Source organism: Zophobas morio, unplaced genomic scaffold, assembly GCF_036711695.1.
Source record: "Zophobas morio isolate AGI-343-1 ecotype UQ-CSIRO unplaced genomic scaffold, CSIRO_AGI_Zmor_V1 ptg000004l, whole genome shotgun sequence".
Classification (NCBI taxonomy): domain Eukaryota; kingdom Metazoa; phylum Arthropoda; class Insecta; order Coleoptera; family Tenebrionidae; genus Zophobas; species Zophobas morio.
Window position 1 is genome coordinate 9114055 of NW_026972109.1, and position 19736 is coordinate 9133790.

The 19736-nt window shown below is 37.3% G+C and overlaps 2 protein-coding genes across 6 annotated transcripts; one reads left to right on the forward strand and one right to left on the reverse strand.

The window, feature by feature from the left end:
- Positions 1-1232: 1232 nt before the first annotated feature.
- LOC135140570 (transcription factor RFX3) lies at positions 1233-15992 on the forward strand. 5 transcript variants are annotated; one of them, XM_064071196.1, is made up of 13 exons: positions 1350-1819; positions 2016-2034; positions 2436-2595; positions 2762-2930; positions 11172-11222; positions 12567-12666; positions 12896-13103; positions 13250-13363; positions 13705-14189; positions 14240-14544; positions 14595-15015; positions 15201-15360; positions 15410-15992. In XM_064071196.1, the coding sequence occupies exons 3-13, from the start codon at positions 2470-2472 to the stop codon at positions 15536-15538; spliced, it is 2268 nt and encodes a 755-aa protein (XP_063927266.1). In that variant the 5' UTR covers positions 1350-1819; positions 2016-2034; positions 2436-2469; the 3' UTR covers positions 15539-15992. The 5 variants fall into 5 exon arrangements, with proteins under 5 accessions (XP_063927258.1, XP_063927266.1, XP_063927251.1 ...); XM_064071188.1 differs by lacking the exons at positions 1350-1819; positions 2016-2034 and adding an exon at positions 1233-1339; XM_064071181.1 differs by lacking the exon at positions 2016-2034.
- Positions 15993-17584: 1592 nt separating this feature from the next.
- On the reverse strand, positions 17585-18902 carry LOC135140603 (retinol dehydrogenase 12-like). The gene is made up of 4 exons (XM_064071225.1): positions 18623-18902; positions 18249-18572; positions 17867-18198; positions 17585-17820 (listed from the first exon to the last, which is right to left on the reverse strand). The coding sequence occupies exons 1-4, from the start codon at positions 18753-18755 to the stop codon at positions 17629-17631; spliced, it is 981 nt and encodes a 326-aa protein (XP_063927295.1). The 5' UTR covers positions 18756-18902; the 3' UTR covers positions 17585-17628.
- Between the last annotated feature and the right edge of the window lie 834 nt (positions 18903-19736).

Genomic DNA, 19736 nt, shown 5'->3' on the forward strand with positions numbered 1-19736 from the left:
CTTCTCGGGGGCGTCAATTGTTTTTTTTTAGAATGTGAAGCCTCCTCGGGGGTCCCAACTATCTTTTTTAAAAAACTAAAACCTTCTCGGGGATCCTAACTGTCTTTTTTTAAAATATAAAACCTTCTCGGGGGCGTCAAATGTTTTTTTTTTTTTAATGTAAAACCTTCTCGAGGGCGACAATTGTTTTTTTTAGAATGTGAAACCTTCTCGGGAGTTCCAACTGTCTTTTTCTAAAAATGTAAACCTTTTCAGGGGCCCCAAATGTATTTTTTTTAAGAATGTGAAACTTTCTTCACTCAACTGTCCTTTTTTAAAAAAGACAAAACCTTCTCGGGGGCTCCACGTGTTTTCTATTACACTGTGACTAGTACCTTCTAAATTGTTTTTACTCCATAGAGGTTAATTGTAAAACATTTTATAATTTAAATTAGAAATTGGAAAACCGAATGTTCTGAGATCTTGCAAACCGATTAAAGTTAGTATAATAAAATTTATCTGTTCATCCGTTCCAAAAACTTTTGACGTCATCTCAAAATTTTGATGGATGGATCCTTTCTAAAATGTGCAAAATGTTGTAGTAAAGTTTTGCATCTGAGGGTGTATTTTCTGTTATTGCGTCATCGTCTTCAGAGGAATCAGGGTCATCCGATTTCGATCAAACTTCCCCACTGGTTGACATAACCGTGGTGTAAAGAAATTGTTTTTTCATGCAAAGTGTTTTAAATTTAGACATTGAAGCAGTCATATTTAGCAAAAAAAGAGTTTTATGGGTGATAAAATACCACTAAACCCTTTTATAGTGATAAAACTGCATGGTGGAGTTTTATCCCCTAAAATCACAACAATCTGCAACTGTTAAAACTGTAAACAATTTTTTTTTTAAGAAAATATGAATTGTTTAGACCATTTTTTGTTGTTGGTAAGTACGAAAAAATAACGTTAGAAGTGTTGTTCACAAACTTTGACTAACCAAATTAATTAGTAGCGAAAAAAATTAAATAAGGTGACGAAGGGGTGATTTTTTTCTGGTGACTAATATTTAATTTTGGGGGTTGTCACCACCCGCTGGAATCAAGTTCGTAATAAGAAGATTAATTAAGTGAAAAGGGCCTCCCGAGTCCGCCGCCCTATTCCAAATCTCAAAAGGGCCCCGGCCGGCTGCTTTGTTTCCCCGTTGCCTAGCAACTGTTTATCCGTCGCCGTGGCAACAAATAACAATAGATCTGCGAGTGCCGACCAAAGTGCTGAAATCCGCTAATTCTGCGATAATCACAGTTAAGATAAGGTCGTAATTTTTCCGGTAATGAAGTAGATAAGAGAAAAGCCGCGACGTGAGGTAAGTGATTCGAAAATCGCGTCCTTGCGACTACCCCGTCCGCCGCCGACGCCGCCGACCGTTCCGCGACCACGAACCCCCAGCCTTCGGGAGTCCCGCTCCTGGCGTCCCGCGACCCCAAGGCTCCGTTTCGTTCGTCATTTTGTTCGTTTTCGTGCGCGTTATTGATTGCATTGCGCTGGACTGCCGTGAAGCGGGCTTAACCGCGCAGTTTCCTGCATTACCGGCAATGGCCGTATCACTGCGTTAAATAATCAATAACACAAAGTCGAGTGCGTTAATAATAAGCTGGTTGGAAAAAATGGGCAGAGCGCCCGGTGCGGTACCTGGAGGTCGTCGCCGACGGCTCGCGGACAGCTGAAGACGGGGCCCCCGTTTCCGAAACTCGCCAGCTGTCAAAGCGGAGGAATTCATTTTCGTATCCTTGGAGACTGCCTAGCAACCATAGCTAGCAACCGATACAACAACATAGCAACATAGGTAAAGCCGAAAGTGGTGATATTTTGGTGTTTTTGCCGTTTGCACGTGCACCGCCGCCGCCGCCGCCCCCGACGTCATTAGCAACTTTAAATTAGTTTCGACGAGTCAAAGGGCGCTCAATTAGGGGGCAGTCGCCCGACTTTGATGACGAATTAACTTGGCAGGTGATCGCAAATTGGGCATTCTTCTGTTGTAGAGAAATGCAGTCGGAAGAGGTGAGTTGGCTGAGTTATCAAAGCACTTGTTTGTGAGGGAGCATTGATCTCGAGAAAGTGGTACAGCGAGAGAGATTTCACCCCAGATCTGTTACCATGGTGGGTCGCTATAGCGATGGCTTCCCGCCCCAAGACGCTCAAACCTTAATAAGCTGTCCCGAGCTGGTGCCAAGCTGTGCCAGGCTTGCACCCCAAACGGGAATAATCCGCGGATAAAAATTTTCCCACACGTGCCTCCCCCACCTGCATGACTCACCACCTGCCCAATTATCTAGGGCCAGGTGGATACCGGCAATTACAACGGCCGCAGTCCGCACCTGGCTCGACTCATACTCACTTTGTTTTCTCCGGATTATCTGTTCGGCGCATTCCTCGATACTCTAGCTCATTGGTTGTTCCAGAGGGGGCATCAGGAGTAGCCTTGGAAACGCAGCCATGGCAACTACAGCTCGATTTGCAGCAGGAGGCAGCAGCAGCCCTCCCACTCCCACTCCGGCCACTTCACCCCCGGCCCAAACTCAGGCTACCCAGCTAATCGTGCTGCCTGCTAGTTTGCACCAGGTAATAGCGACTTTTGCACACACCACGTTTACGTGGGGTATTGATTCTTCGTGTGTCCCCTCCGCGCTATTGATTCCATCTCCTTCTTCGGCTTATCTCGATCATGATTAGATCTGTTTTTTATCTCGCGTTGATGAGGGAGTTCTGATGATCTGTTTTAACGCAGTCGACCGCAGGAGGGGCAATTGTTAACGGGGTGCCGGTGATAGACGTCTCAGCATTGGAGCAAGCTGCTGAATCGAGCAACGAGAGCACTGCCACAGCCGAACAACAAGGAGAGACGCACGATTCGGAAAATATCGCACAGAGCTCACCGCACTTCATCACAGTCACAGGCAAGTACATTTTAACAATTTAGAACAAAAGTCACTCCGCGAGTGAAATTGTTTTAATTTTTTTTTTCGACGTTGTATATTTGGTTGCCTACACCGTCAACCAGTATGCACCATAAAAATAAAAATAATTTACTAACAAAAATACCATGTTAATTTTTTTATTTTGCGATTAAATTTATGCGGGTAATCCAGCAACTGAGTTCGTTACGGCTTTATAAAAAAACATAAGTTGAGTTGGATTTTTACGGGTAGGGATAGCATGGTGAAAATTCATCATGCAGGAAGTATTTAGTCAGTCATCAAAATAACTCTTAACCATGAAACGTTCTCTTATATTAATCGTAAATCATCAGGAGGCTCATTATGCTGAATGGACTTTAACATTTTCAAAGCTACATAAAACTCAGCTATAATCCATTGTTAGTGTAACTATGCATGTGCCTTCTCAATGAACAAAAGAAAGCAACCGTACATGCGCAAGCGATACCGAACTAGTTGAGAGAGGTGCCTTAAAGGAACTTGGTTTCTGGATGACTAGTACGTATTGAGGTTTTAATTTCAATTGTTTGCGATATTAGGAATTATATTTCAGAGAAATTTGAGTCTTACTCGACATCTCTTGTTGTTAAATATACGTAATTCAGTTAAAACTCGAACGTTTTCAAATACTTGCTAACTTAGTTGTACTATGTTGGATGATAAAAATACAGACATAAGTTTGTATTTAAAGACAAAAATAGCGTTCGTTGTACAGGTTGTACCAGATATACATTCTAACATACTGTATACAACGTAATTTAAATTAATACCCATCGGGACGATTAACAAACGGGCATGGTAAATAATAAATCATGCAGACCATATTTACCTGTTATAATTAAAGCTCGGAATTATATGCAGAAAAATTTGGCATTACATATATGCAAAAAATTGCTAAAATATGCAAGAAAAATTCCTTTTTTTTACACATTAATATTTTATTTCTAGCATTTCTTACAACACTTATAATTTACATATTTGGACTTAAACTACACATTTATAAATTAAAACTAACTATGTCGGTGTATTCTATTACTCTATTAACTAGCTATTTTATTGACTAACTAGTTACTTTCTTGAAAAATATTATTTACATTTATTATATGTTTTTCTAGGTTTTCTGTTTTAAATTAATGTCTGTTTGAACAATAGAATCTTGTGCTTTATTAATTTTTTTTTTTATTTTGTTAATGTTACACCAATTAATTCGTAAGTGTTATTTATAAAACTTAAGTTCTGATTTAATCTAGGACTATTTAAAATCTTTTTAGTTTCTTTGATTGCTGCAGATGAACTATCATCAAATTTTCACATGATTTCTTTCATCTCACAGGAATATTTGTAATAAAATAAAGCTGCGTCAAACCATGTATCCGATCGTGTAATGACAGATTTAGGAGGCAATTGTACATCTGATAGTGTATCTTTATGTGCTTGTACTGTTAAAGGGGCCTAAGCTAAGGAAGTATAGTAATCGAATCCATCGGCCGAATTGCCACTTTCATGTTTTCTCGACTTGTCATGACCACTAGAGTACGAAAAAAGTGGTTTCCCGTTTCCGTCTGTCTGTTTTTCTGTCTGTTTGTCTGTCTGTCTGTCTGTCTGTCTTTCTATCTGTATCCATTTTTATTAAACAAGTAATCTCCGAAACTACTGGACCGATGGTTGTCACATTTTGTATGTATATCATGTAGTTGATCAAACGTTAACTAAAATCTGGCTAACCATGTCGAATTTTTGAAAAAAATCCAAAACTGAATAACAATATTCTCAAAATTTTGCCGAATAAATCCTACCCAAAATGTGCAAAATATCATGTGTCTATACTTGTGATTTATCATTGCATTAAAAGTTTTTAAATTTCATACACAGGCTGACTCATAAAAATGCATGAATGAGTCAATTTATTTTATTGATTAAATCAGGAACCGCTCACTCTGTTTTCTCGAAAATTTGGGAACACAGTACTGTTCCCAAATTTCAGTAGACGTATCTTTGCAAAAATGTTGATGACGTCATCACAAAATTTTGTTAAGGGAAAACTCATAATAACTCGTCCACAAAATTTGTTCATAACTCAATTTAAAACCCTTGCCGCCATAACACATTTTTCGGCACAAATCGACTGAGAAAAGCTTGAAGTCTGCATTGCGAGACCTTTGAGTAACTGCTGCAAAAATGCTAATTGTCTGGAATTATAATGATTTTGTTTAAAATTGTCTCTTTTGCTACGTTTACCAACTAAACAACACATTCATTGTCATAATAACTAATAATAAAACTTTTAGTTAAAATTTCTATCGCATATGACCATGTTTAATTACCATTTCAGTTAGAATGTAAAAAAATGTGGTTGTGTTGTTTTGTAATAATTTGATAAAATTCCATTTGACAACGTTTGCCTGATAAAGCGAAGGTACAAAGTTTTCAAAACTCTACGTTTAAAATGTTCGCAGTTAATTTAGGTCCCTGGTGTTTTGTTAATGGATGAACTTGAAAAAATCTTTTGAGCTTTTAGTGTTTTATTTTTTACGAATTTGAAAAAGTCCTGATTGCCGCAATGTTTGAGTACCCATGGTGTATTTTTTTGGGAGTCATGGAGATTTTTTTGGAAATTATTTAAAACAATTTTGGGGGACTTGGTGTTCTATTTCTGGAAAATTCTGACCTGTCCTGTTTTTGAGTAAATTTTGGGACCCGTTTTTTTTTTTAATTTAAAACAATCTTGATGTTCCATGTATTCCTGTTTGGAAAGAATTTGAAAGGGCTTTGAAGCCTCTAGTGTATTTTTTTATAATAATTTAATTACATTTCTTAGAGGATACGTCATTTGCTAAAATCAGTTTTATCTTAGCAGGTACTAGCCCCACCCACCCGCCCTCGATTTTCTTAGACAGTATGTCATTTGCCAAAATTAGTCTTAACAGGTACTAGCCCCACCCACCCACCCTCTCTTTTCTTAGAGGGTATGTCATTTGCCAAAATCAGATTTATCTTAGCAGGTACTAGCCCCGCCCACCCGCCTTCTCTTTTCTTAGAGAGTATCTCATTTGCCAAAATCACTCTTATCTTAGCAGGTACTAAAATGTAAATGAAACGCGTTTCGTTACATTTACTTTAACAATACATACTCATTTTTATTTTAACTTACAAGGGTTTTCATAAAAAAAAGAAAATTCGCAAAATCAAATCTTAAAATTTTCGAAAAATCTGGATTTATATTTACCTTTGGCCAATTTTTGCATTTTCTTTCATTCTGCAATTTTTCCATTTTCTTCTTTATTTTTATTTTTCGTTTTCCCGATTTTTTAAGTTTCATTTTCTTGATTTTATTCATAATTTTTCCTTTCATTTTCTTTATTTTTTCAATGTTTCTTCGGATGTTACAATTTTTCCGTTCATTTCATTCTCAAAATTTTTCATTTTTCAATTCCTCGATTTTCCAATTTTCAAATTTTTCAATTGTCCAATTTTTGGCTTTCTCAATTATCCGATTTTCGGATTTTTTAATTTCTAGTATTTCGAATTTACAATATTTCATTTTTTCGATTACGTAGTTATTCAATTTGTAGTGCCCGTTTGTACCGTACTTTTAATCACTTGATTAACGTTATGCTTTGTTTAATTTGACAAATTTATTTGCCTTTTTTTTTCCTGTAGCCTTTTTCCCCAACAAGAAACTTAAAACATGTTGAAAATGGTAAATTTTTGTAGAGAAATATGTATTTTGCAATTATGCTCAGCCCCACGGTCTAACAACGAATGAAAAATTCATGACATTGCGACTGGGGCGGGTGGGTGGGATTTAATCTTTTTTTTAATATGTAGAGTTTTCTTTCAACAGCAGGATAGTTAACATGTTTTCAGTTTCTTTTTTGGAAAAAAGACTTCGTATATTAAGTAAAAATGGGCAAAATATAAGCCCCACCCACCCACCCCGTCTATATTGTGGATTTGTTATTCATCGTGAGCTGGAGCGTGGAGCTTAGTTGCAAAATCCTCATTTCTCTACATGAAATGAGGATTTTGCTATATGAAATATGTTTTTAAAAGGGTAGAATTTTCTAGAGAAATTTTGATGTTACAATTAAACTCCGCCTCTCGGTTTGATTAGGAATGAAGAACCCATCACAATTGAGATCGGGCCGGGTGGGTGGGTCTTAATCTTTGTTTTTTTTTCTTTATGTACACAGTTTTTTTTTCAACAATTTTTTGGCACAAAGAACAAGAGATTTTATAATAAAAAACATAGTATCAATATATTATTCAATAATTTTGCATTGTACTTCCAATGTAAGCCACGTAGAATAATTTGTACTTTCTCGTTTTTCTTGAAAAACGGAAGAAATGAAAAACAAAAAATGTAAAAATTAAAAAATTAAAAATTCAAAACTCGTGAAATTTCAAATCGGAAAACTACAAAATCTAAACATTGAAACGTTCGAAAGTTGGAAAATCCGAAAACTGTAAATTTTCCAGTTTTTGAAAAAATGAAAACTCGAAGAGATATCGCAGAATTGTAGAAAAGAAAAACAAAAAATTATAAAATCGGAACATTGAAAAATTGTAAAAATAAAGAAAATAAAACTGAACAGAAAAATTGCAAAATCTATAAATTGAAAAATTCCAAAGTTGAAAACTCGAAAAATTTGAAATCGAAAAAATGGAACAAAAAAATGAAAGATTGAAGAACTGAAAAATTCAAGTCAAAAAAGCTGTGGGACCGTTATTTACACCGCTGGATTTTACTTTATAGAGGTTATCAGAAAACAAAACTTGCAAAAAAAATTGTTTTCGAAACAGTGGGATTTATTTGGCAGCACTTCAGACACGAGGAAAGTTTTGTTGATATTACCTTCGACCGATTTTTTTCATATTATTAATTAATTCATTTACCAATGGAAATTGATTTCGTTTTTCCGCTAATCTTGTGTTCATTTTTGCCTGTACTAGCAGATAAAGTTTCTCGTATTGACGTTTGAGTTACACTGGTTGAGTTTCTTTTTTCACTATTTCTTTTTTGAAGAGGATTCTGCAGTGTTGGCCTATAAGAAGTTTGTTTGTGCTCGAAATCTATAAAAAAAAAAATTAAAAACAAATAATTATTTATGTTAGAGATACCTAAGGTATTATTGACATTGAATAACATACAAAACGTATGTATTTATTCGGTTCTCTTAGACTTTATTCTAAGGACTGAAAATATATTTGAAAAAACTTACTGCTTTGCCCCAAGGTTTGCAAAAAACACCTCTCGATCTAGAACCAAATTTGGAAGACATTTTTTTAATTATTCGTAATATCACTGCGCTGTTGCCAAGTTCGTAGACGAATGATGAATGAATTTGGAAATCGAACAATGAAATATAGTGAACCAAGAGGTATAAGGTTATATGGCCATCATAAAATTAGTTGACCGCAAATAAATACCCCTTTGTGTGGTTCGCACTAAGCTTACCGGTTGGCAATAAATCATCTTCTAAACATTTCTTGCTCATATTTAACAGGGCCGGCTTTCAAAGCGAGTGGTTATTTCGGAACCCTCAGCGGCTGCAGGTAGCAAAGAAATAGTGGAGTGGTGGATTTTCATATTTAGTGAAAGCCGCCCCTGAACGAAACCGCAAGAGCCGATCGAGCTGTAGTGGACTCGTTATTTACGACCCTAAAACCTTTTCTATTGTAAACAACTTAACTTCGACACAATGGGATGATTTTATGATGGCCATATAACCTTATAGCTCTTGGTTCACTATACTTACAAATCCATTCTAGGTTTTCCGACTCTTCCAACCCCTCGTTAAATACATTTGCAGAACTATCTATAAGTAAAGAATTCTAATAATACACCTGTATTAAAATTTTTACTAGTTACCACAAAAAATGCAGCAAAAATATGTATTTTGCATATTATCCGAGCCTTAGTTATAATGAGACTTGGTGGTGTGTTTAACTCATTACCCAAAAACACCAGCCTTGCACCAATTTTTTAATTTGTTAATGTGCCTGCCCTGAAGAAACTGCTTAATTTGTTAGTTTTATAGATCTTGGGAAAAATAGAAACCCTCTAAGCCATTTAAAATTGTTCGTCCAAAAATAGCCGTCTAGTGTTTTGCGTGTTACTTTACCGAAACTGTTAGAATAGTGTCATACTTAATAGGTGCTCAACAGCATGGCCAACATAGGATCTTATTTAAAGGTATACTCAGAACGTTTTTTTGTATTCACTTAAATTTTGGGACCTGATTATGAGGGTTTGGATGCCACAATACCAATGTTAATGACTTAAAAATAAGAGTTGTAATAGAGAGAATTTAAACTCACAGAAAGAAGTAGCAATAAATAACTAAATTTTAAAAGTACATCCCTGGCACGGGATTCTACCTACTACTGGTACAGTGTCATTTAGGATTTGTTTACACAACAAATTATTACCGTTGTTAATTTCACAGGCCAGTCAAATTTTTGTGGATATAAAAATAACTTTTAAGCAATGCATTATTTTAGAATAGCATTTTAGAACTTTTCCAGCATCCATATTTTTTAGCACAAAGGTGTTAAATAGTTTTCACTTTCACATGGTTTGTATGATGTTTGAACCGTAGAAATTTCACTGGTAGCAAGTTTTCTGTGTAAGTTCGGCGTTACAAGTTTCCAGTCATGTTTTTAGAGTTATGTGCTTGTATTGCGATCTGCTGCTTTTTGCTTACAGGTTAATGAATAGCGCATGTTCCCGTAAAAATCTTCAAAGTAAACGTTTTTTCTGCAGTAGATGTTATGTAAGCAAAATAATTAGCGAGGGATTTTTTTACGCCAACAATCGATAAAAGAAACTAGACACAACTGGAGGAGATGATTTTTTTAACTTCGTAATGTTAAGACGAACTTACAACGCAGATAGTATGACGATTTGTGGCCTCACTGTATAATTGTCCCTTATTTTGTTGTTGAAAAATTCACTGGACGCGTTTTAAAACAAGTGGTAAATATTGTGGTTTTAACATCAAAGTAAAGACATCGTGTTTACTTAGAGATTAATATCGTTTGTGAGATATTCTTCAAAAGAGTAATTCAGAAAATAAGGGTTTTTAAAAAAGCAACGAGTTATTTATGAAAATAATTTACTTTCTCCGTGTCATAAATTATGACTTAACATAGTTGGCACCTCTGCCGTGATATTTATGGAGGACAAGCTTTTTATACATCGTTTTCATGGCATTCACCTGTCTATTTAATCACTTACACTGCACTGCTAATGTATACTTAAAAATAAAAATTGTCGGGAATTTTTTTTTACCAGTGTTACGTTGTCTTTTATAACTAAGTGGGATCCTTATTTCACATGAGATATCATTATCACATTTGTAAGCTCGACATTCAGCTAATAATTTTCTCTTTGAATCTTCTTAGCAGTCAAAAGTCTGCAAGAGGCTTAAGTTCGCAATTAATTTTAACATTCAGAACGTAAATATCAACGTAATGTAATCACCTGTGAAGCTTTCAGTTGGTAAAAAATGTTTGCAAAGACAATTACTGAGACGTGCGCGGGAGCTATGCGCAGACGGAATTTATGCATTTCTCACCTTTGCTAGTTTCTAGATGTCGTAGTTTAATAAAACAGTTTTTAGTTAGATAATACTGTAAAATCAATAAGGAAGATCACGTAAATACGACAGTACAGTTTGTGCATCGTTTCAGAAAAGGATTTTACTTTCTTCTTTCAAGGCAGGCATTTTTCTAACGAACATATGAATTTTTGATGTATTGTTTATTTGAATATCGAATTAGGTGATTCGCACTCACCATTTTTTGTTCTATTGTTCGGTGTAAATAAGTCTTGACATTAACCTCGGTTGAATAATTATTTTTAATTTGTTTCAACACTTCATTTTTTCTTGCTTTGTGCGTAATGGATTCATCGATTATGTATGAGACATAGTATAGTATCATCCAAGATAGCGAAATGTCTGTGGTACTCAAAATTTTTTTAAACATTTGAAAACGTTCGAGTCTGTGAAAATTTTACTTTTTTTTCAGTCTGTGGGTTTTTTTTTAATGTAACTGACTAAAGTCGTTTATTCTTTCCATTCGCGCCGATTTGTATTAAACACACGAAATTCACCCTGGCATGTAACCCTGTTCACTTCCGGTAATAGTTATTCTTTCCATTTATTAACATTGTACGTAATATGTTAACGCTAACAGAAGCTGCGGCTAGATCATACGCTTCTTTAACACCAGTTCAGCCTGCAGTAGGTAAGAGCACCAATTTTACTAAGTGTTTGTGAATGTGACGTGCATGTATTGTCCGAGAATAAATGTCACGATTAAAGATATTTTTCTTTTGTTTGCTGTTAATCTCTTTTATTACGATTGTGTTGATAAATGTTAAACAGAACTTACTTACGTTTTTTATGAATCGATTACTTCTTTGATGACGCTTTGTTATAACGTTATACACAAATTTTGTGTTCAACTAGTTATTTGATTAATCTAAGTCGTTAAGGCTGATCCAAAGGCTCATTAAATATACAGGACTTTCATAAATTACTTTAACATGTAGGTGTGCACTGATTTGTTCCGCCTCTTTCCGAGTGTGTAACTATAATGCCAACTTCTAATCATATCCATGGCAACGACAGTTCAAATGTCAAAATTTCGTTGGCGTATCACATATTAACCACATTAATTAAAATTTCAAATTGTCTACCATTATTAAGAAGCGGCATTTTTGAATTTCACTGATCACTCGATGCACGAAGGATTTATGAAGGCCCTGTAGTATAAGTAATTAATGACAGTTTTTAAATTAGCGTAGATCTTTAAAATTTATCATTTTCTATAAAAATAGAAAAATTTTGTTTGAATGACAGATGAGACAAAAAGTGCTTTTACCCCTTCAATGCAATTAAGATGCATTTCGCTTATGGTGAATGTGGTGGCAGCGACAGGACTGCATTTAGAACATAACCTAAAACGCTTATTAAAGAATAGTCGGAGTAAGTCGTTGAATAATATTTAAAATTTGTCGGTATCTTCCCCAGACAGTCCGTATTTCTGAAAATATCAACCGTCTAGCAGCAAAAGAAAAATACACCCACCCCTGTCCCCACTTTGTCATAGTACAGTGCACATCCCGCCGAGTCTTGGTGGCTTCACCCCTAATGTTTTATCCGAAGGGTTGCATTTTACCTGAAGCAAAAGGGGAAAATCACATCTGCCCCCTTGCACTAACCACCACGTGCGTACCGAATTACCTGACGAGCACGTGTCGGTCACGCGTCACCTGTTCTACTAGATTATCCGGGTTCTTATTTGATCACGCCAATCACATGGGGAGTATCGCTTTGATATGTGGGATTCGGGATGACGCGACAGGTAGGGGATGATGCATCGTGTTATTTCCGCAAGGATGCGTTCATTATTATATGGGTTTTTCCCGTCGTGATCTTTGGCAGTTGGGCCTCAGTTGTCATGGAAGATGTTTTGCCAAAGGCAAGAGGAGAAGTGGATGTACAAATATTGCGGGTGTTAGTGAATTTTCTTTTATTTGATTGGTTTCGGTGCGACCTGGAGATTTTTTTAATTTCGTGTTTTCAGTTGCCGAAGGCGACACGGTGGCATCGCATCAGGGTTATCACATACAGTATGTGGAGCCGGAGATTTACGCCACACAGACGAACAGTGGGCAGGCACAAATGTAAGTTACGTTTGTTATATCGAATCCAAGACTTGCTTTCCGCCGGAAAGCAGGCTATCTTAACTAAATTTGTTATAAAATTGAGGTGTTTTTTGTTGTTCAGTCATCAGAGCGGCACGAGTTACTAAGTAAAGACTGAGAATAAAAATTACGATGTTGTGTTGTGTTCCTCAAAAGTGGAGCTGAGATAGTCAAATTAGCTTTGCTATATGTTATTTTGTTGTGTTAGGGCGTATCCGGTGTACACCGTAGGCGAGACAACGACCCTTTACTCAGCCGGCCAAGGCCAGTACTACGCTGCGACGAACGCAGGGGCGTCTGCGACTCCCGGAACCGTTGGTTATAGTACGACTAGTGGTCACTACGTGGTGCAACAGGCCGTCGATCCCGATACGCTGATAGCGTCTACGAGGAATTCCCCACAAACCACAAACGCTGTAAGATTTTGCAATAGAATTACCTTTGTCTGTATACAAAACGGGACTTCTGTCGAACGAAAACCACACAATACTTGTGATTTTTACCTTGTAAGACTTTGCCTTAACTTGGTGCTTTTTTTCTTTTTCCTACTAACGGGGCGCAGGAACCGAGCTATGTAGCTACTGCCACAGTGCATGCTGCTCAGACAACGGGTCAGGTTTCCAACGAAGATGTCGGATCTGCATTGGGACACGCCACCAGAGTGTCGCCAGCTACCGTAAGTTATGCTTGCGGGTTGATTGCACTATCGTGGCACGTTCACAAATAGCGGGTCGACGAAATTCGATCAAATTGCATGTTTGGGAGTGTTTCACTGTGTAGTTTCCTTGTATGGCTTGCTGTGTAATGTGGATACTTGCTTTTGTGGTGGGGATCTAATAACTCGGAAGGAGCTAGGTCGATCCTACCGACTGCGCCAGTTTCGGTTTACGGAGAAATTTCAATTAAACGGTTTTTATGGAGCTTCTCGCTGCGTTTTTTCGCAATCGAGAAATTAGATTCTCACTTGTTTTTCTCGGAATCGTGGGTGTTATTCGACGAATTTCCCTTTCCCTGTAGGTTCAATGGCTGCTAGAGAATTACGAAACCGCCGAAGGGGTGTCTTTACCCCGTTCAACCCTCTACGCTCACTATTTACGTCACTGTGCCGAAAACAAACTCGAACCGGTGAACGCGGCATCTTTCGGCAAGCTTATAAGGTCCGTGTTCTTGGGTTTGAGGACGCGGAGGCTGGGTACTAGAGGGAATTCCAAGTACCACTATTACGGTATTCGGGTGAAACCTGGTTCGTCTTTGATGAACATGGACGAATCCGGAAATCGGGTGGTATTGAATACTTCGAACTCGTCAGGGAAAGCACAAGGAACGGTCCGGCCTTTCAAAAGAAGCACAGATTCGTCAGACGCTTCAGTTTCCGTTACGGCTATGACACAGCACGTTACTTATCTAGGTGATGGCAGCAACGCTATCCCCATGTTCCCCGACATACACTTCACGGAGTCGTTGCCTGACGATTGCGGTTACGAGGACGTCGATACGTTAAAGTATGTCGTCGCAAACCCCAGACGCAACGGTCCACTAATCCCCCTTGTAGGTCTATTTATAGGGAACACTTAGAAGCCTTCTTAGATGCCATATTAAGTTTAGAATTTAGCACCGTCGAATCATTGTGGCGGGAGTTCTGGAGGTCGCAGTACAACAACAACGGCGACGAATGCGAAGAAGAAAAATACCTGTCAAAATCAAAACTCTTCTGCCTATGTTCTTTAGAGCCTGTCCAACAATTCATGAAGCAAGTCGATCTAGTTTTTTACCAGAATCTTATCCAAGTCCTCGTACCTGACGTACTTAAACCCATACCGGCCACTCTCACCCAGTCGATACGCAACTTCGCGAAAAGTAAGTCGATGCAAGTTTCGCCGACCGAGCACACTCAATCGATTTTTCAGACTTGGAGAACTGGCTTACGAGCGCCATGACCGGCGCTCCCGCGGGCATGCTAACCGCGAAGTTAACCGCGGTATCGGCGTTCAGCTCCAGTCTGCGCCGGTACACGTCCCTGAATCACCTGGCCCAAGCTGCTCGAGCGGTCCTTCACAACAGCACCCAGATCGCCCAGATGCTGACCGATCTGAATCGGGTTGACTTTCACAGCGTCCGGGAACAGGCGTCTTGGGTGTGTCAGTGCGACAACGAGATAGTGGCCCGGTTCGAAAACGACTTTAAACTGACACTGCAGCAGCAGAATTCGCTGGAACAGTGGGCGTCGTGGCTGAAGAACGTCGTCAAGAGCGCGTTGAAGCCGTACGAGGGGAAACCCAGCTTTTCAAAGGCGGCGAGGCAGTTTTTGTTGAAGTGGAGTTTCTATAGGTAAGTGGAAGAAGAAACGAAGATAATGGGACTACGATTTAATTATACTCAGAAGGTCATTACTGTGTCTAGTCAAATTCGAAGGGTTAGTGACGATTGTCGATGAAAGTGTGGAGGAAAAGTTTTCTGGATACAGAAATAATGTTCTGAGTGTATTGAGGTTTTAAGTGTTGTTTCGTTTTCAGTTCGATGGTGATTCGGGATTTGACTTTGCGGTCGGCTGCAAGTTTTGGGTCTTTTCATTTGATCAGGTTGTTGTACGACGAGTACATGTTTTACTTGATCGAGCATCAGGTCGCCGAAGCTACGGGTGTTGTTCCTATTGCTGTTATTCTTGAAGGAATCGTGAGTAGTTGGATTTTTGTTGGGTTGGTAACTGATCGTGTGGTTTTAGAAACAAGATATAATGCAAAATAGTTTGTCGATCTATGGCAACGATGGCGTTTGCAATGGGGGTGTGAGCGCGAAGCTGAGCTGCGTCAGCCCCTCAGAGCACCTGTCAAAAAGGGCTAAAATTAGCTAGCTTTCGAACGGGACAAAGTTCATCGTAACGTTTCAATGATGTTGTGTTAATTTTTTAAATACATTGTTTTATTTTGGTAAATACGGGACCATTATTGTTTGTTTGAGTTATTTTAAAATTGGTTTGTCGGTTTTATCATGGAGCAGCATTAATTTATCGAAAAAAGACGAAGTCATGTATTTAGGATGTGTAATTTAATGTTCGAGTTGTGCAATTGGTTATTGAAGCATGTATAAGTGCCGTCAAATTTGTGTGACAATAGGTGTATATATTATTACTTATATATGTACATTGCCGCTAAAGGAATTCTATGATATATAAGTCATTGACGTCATGAGTTGATCAGACTGATTTCGTTGGGATTTTTTTGTTGTATATATATCGTGAAGTAGTGTGTTTATTTATTGTTTTATTTTTTCAGATGCCTGAAGAGTGTTAATATTTGTTGTTTTTTCGTTGTCGTTTTATTTATTTTCCTCTATTCCCGAATCGGGTGAAACCTGATTTGTGAGAAAATTTAGTGCGCTCTGAATTTTCTAACAAATTAACGAGTTTATTGCTCAAAAGTGTAATCCATCCATTAAAATATAAATAGTTGAACAGATTACAGGGTTATGAATATTCCTCTAACCAGTACAAGTAAGTGTTTGATGTACTCTCGCTTTAAAAGCCCCCAAAGTTGCCACTCATAACTTGTCTCACTAGTAGGCTCCACCAATCACGCAGGAACAATCTGAAATTGGGCCGAATCGCAAACCCAATAGCAACAGGGTAAAAGGTTTCGTTGTTTCACTACTGCTGGCGACAGCTATGACGGGTACACTTTCATACAGTTGCCTCATGTACATTTAATTATGTAAAGAATAAACAAAACATAATTTTGTATTTTCCAAATAAATGTGGCATTTTTGTAAAATATTTAAGCAAATATTTTACGAAATATTTGTGTGCTTCATCGACTATGTGTGATTTGCTGGATGCACTATATTCATTTTCGATTCAGTAGCAGTAGCCTTTAACACGTATTTTTTCGTTGTTCGTTACTGACTGCTACTGACTTATTGTATCTAGAAAGAAAGATCTGTGTATTTTTGTAGGTGTCAGTATAAGAGGACAGCTTTTCTATCACAGTTGTGTTAGTTCGTTAATTTACTTGCTTTGCGAAAGTCAACTGTTAGATCTCAAAGATATGTTTTAATATATTTTTCTCATATTTTGTAATTACATTTATCAATAAAACTAGTCTTGTGTTGTTGAGCTTCGTGTTTTTTTTTTTTTTTTTAGCAGTGTGAGGTTCCACCTGGAACAGACACAGTTTTGCGTACTAATTTGCGATCTGCGTCATCAATATGGCATTTCACGTTATGGAAATAATTTGACGTACATAGGTTCAAGGTACTCATCTCAAAAAAGTGTTTTTTCAGCAGTAATTTGCAAGCGGTATAATTATGTTTTAGCCGGAAAAACATACTAGCAAAAACTTCTAAATTCGCGTACGTCTGAAATATTACTTTTCCTGTATTATGTAATTTAGAAGTTTGTTAGAAAGGTTGCAAATAAATTTTTCATAGGTGTTTTTATATGTATTTTTATGGAATTTAATTGAATCAACAAAATAAAGAACCAGTCGACCTTATACATGCATTAAGTTATTAACAAAAATAATTGCTCCACTTGATTGTTCCATTGAAATACATGCAACTACAATTTTGAATGGTATTTCATTGAAAAAAAAATACAAAATCAAATGACTATTGTAAGTAACGTCAGAGGTACGTTCAGCGCACAGAAATCAAGCTTGCCGTCTACCTGTCTGGCGTTTATCCCTCTGACAAATTTGATGACGTCATCTCATAATTTAACCGAATAAATGCTACTTAACCTGTCCAAAACATCAGTCTACGTAAATCGTGGATTATACAGAGTAACCCATAAAAATTAATGAATGATGCAATCCTTTTAACGATTGTTAAATATTTTCTTTTGGAAATAAAACAACTGATAACCTCCGATTCATGATGAGATTCATTATGAACGAAATAACCCTTAACTTAAACTTATTTACTACTTAAAATTTACAAATTTCAGTCTCAGAGTCTTTCATTTGGCTTGAGATGAACAAGCTCCTCAGTCGCGTTCCATATTTCCTCGCACCACTTCTTGTCGTACGCACAAAGGGGCTTAAAAAATGGCTTACAGTCAGCAAAGTACTTCCCAGTGAGATTTCCCACTTTTTTTGAAACCGCAGCATGAACCAAACTTTGAGAACCCTCCCAAGCATCCTGCAAACACACTTTACCAAACGCAAAAATAATCAAACCAACTCACTTTTGCAAAAAAAAAGTGAACACAACGCCATGCTAGTTCGATAATTTGACTGTTCACGAGAGAATACGCCCTGTCGTAGATCGGTGTCGTCACTAGTCCTGGATGGACACTGTTGGAAATCACCCCCGTCCCTTTGAGTTTTTCGGCGAATTTATCTGATGCAATCAGTAGTGCTAATTTCGAATTGCTATAAATACACAAGTGCCTATAAAATTTTGGATTGTTGCTTGTAGACTCGTCGAAGTTTAAATTAGCCAGCGACAGGTTATTAGTGAAAGCGAGGATCGAACTCGTGAAGACAATCCTGCTGGGTGCGGACTTCTTTAACAAATCTGTAGAGAGAGAGAATTAAAAATGAAAGTGAAGGCAGTCGATTACACACTTATTAGGAGATGCGTGAGGAGGAAATGACCGAAGTAGTTGATCTGCATCGCTGGATGAAGATCATCCTTAGTTCTGTTTTCCTCGCTTCCAGGAACACCAGCGTTGTTTATTAAAATATGTAATTCTTCTTCGGTTTTGGTGATGTCTGAGGCGAATTCGCGCACGGATTGTAACGAAGATAAGTCTAGTTTTTTCGCTATGATGTTATGGTTGTTTGTGTGTTTTATTATGTTTAGTTTTGAATTTTCCATGTCTGCTACGTCCGCCATTATCACGCGGCAGCCTCTAGAAGCCAGATTTAGGGCAGTTTGGTAACCTAGTCCTGACAAGTTTGTTATTAGTGACAACAGTATTTGAACAGAATTTACTCACCGGAGTTAGCTCCAGTTACTATCGCGGTTTTTCCGATTAAACAAGTAGAACTTCTGGTTATTCCCCGGGACATGCGACAAAAAATATGCACAACGAAAATGACAGCACAACAAGACATTAGTAAAATCCACATTGTGAACAACTAAATTTTACGGTGGTTCGAAAAGTTTACGCGCTTGAAACGCAGGCAAATGTGACGGGAAGCAAGTGAACAGCTAGTTTGCGTCCCCTCTTACTATTACTAGTGGAATTAAAAAACCAACGTTCTTATATAATCAAGTGCATTGAAATATGAATTCTGATCAAATTATGAGCTGGTTTCTAAAACACAGTCGACTAATGTGGTTTCTAACTTACGAAATTCGTGTTTTTTGGTTTTAAACGAAATTGTAATCGAAATAATTATCGTTAGACGTTTATATCTTTTTTTAATTATAAATACTGTGTCCTTATCTATTATCAAAATCATATTGTCGGGATAATTTACAAGTTTTTAAATACTTAAGTACTTGGATACTTTACATTTATTGAGTAATTGTTATCAGTTTTCGTAAGATGGAAATGTGCGGTTGTTGCTATCAGTTGACCACAGAACTTCACAACATATCAGCAGTTGACAATAAGTGTGATGAAGGCCGCTACATTTTGACGTAACAACAACTCGTTCTTTGACCAAGACTGTGTTTAATGAGCCATGCCCGTTAAAACATCATAAAATCGACTATAAAACCAAAGAAAATTAGTATATAAACAATTGTCTTAATCGTTATCATTAATATTTTTTGATAATACTCTGGTTTTCGAAAATTTTGATAATCCCATCAATTTTTTTTGAAAAAAAACGAATTAACATGTCAGCCGCCACTTGATGACCACAATTAAATATTTCAGTCAGAATTCTAAGTCAAAAGTTATTGGAAAATTTCAACCTGTATGTTTTTCTTTATTCAGTTACATAAGAAGTCACTTTCGAACAAAGAGTCGTCCGATTGATAGCATACGTAAGTAATTTTTTTGGAACTATCGTCATAATTGGTTGAATAGCAACTTCCTTTGGTAACCAATTGCGCTGCAACTCTTCCAAACACTGTACATGATTAATACTTTGACTGAC

Excerpts from the sequence above, each read along its gene's own strand:
- LOC135140603 (XM_064071225.1), bottom strand. The coding sequence starts at position 18,755 with ATGTGGATTTTACTAATGTCTTGTTGTGCTGTCATTTTCGTTGTGCAT. Across the intron at positions 18,573-18,622 it reads AGTAACTGGAGCTAACTCCG|GACTAGGTTACCAAACTGCC; the intron begins GTGAGTAAATTC and ends CAAACTTGTCAG. Across the intron at positions 18,199-18,248 it reads CCTCACGCATCTCCTAATAA|ATTTGTTAAAGAAGTCCGCA; the intron begins GTGTGTAATCGA and ends CTCTCTCTACAG.
- LOC135140570 (XM_064071188.1), top strand. The coding sequence starts at position 2,470 with ATGGCAACTACAGCTCGATTTGCAGCAGGAGGCAGCAGCAGCCCTCCC. Across the intron at positions 13,104-13,249 it reads CCCCACAAACCACAAACGCT|GAACCGAGCTATGTAGCTAC; the intron begins GTAAGATTTTGC and ends AACGGGGCGCAG. Across the intron at positions 14,190-14,239 it reads GAGGACGTCGATACGTTAAA|GTCTATTTATAGGGAACACT; the intron begins GTATGTCGTCGC and ends TCCCCCTTGTAG.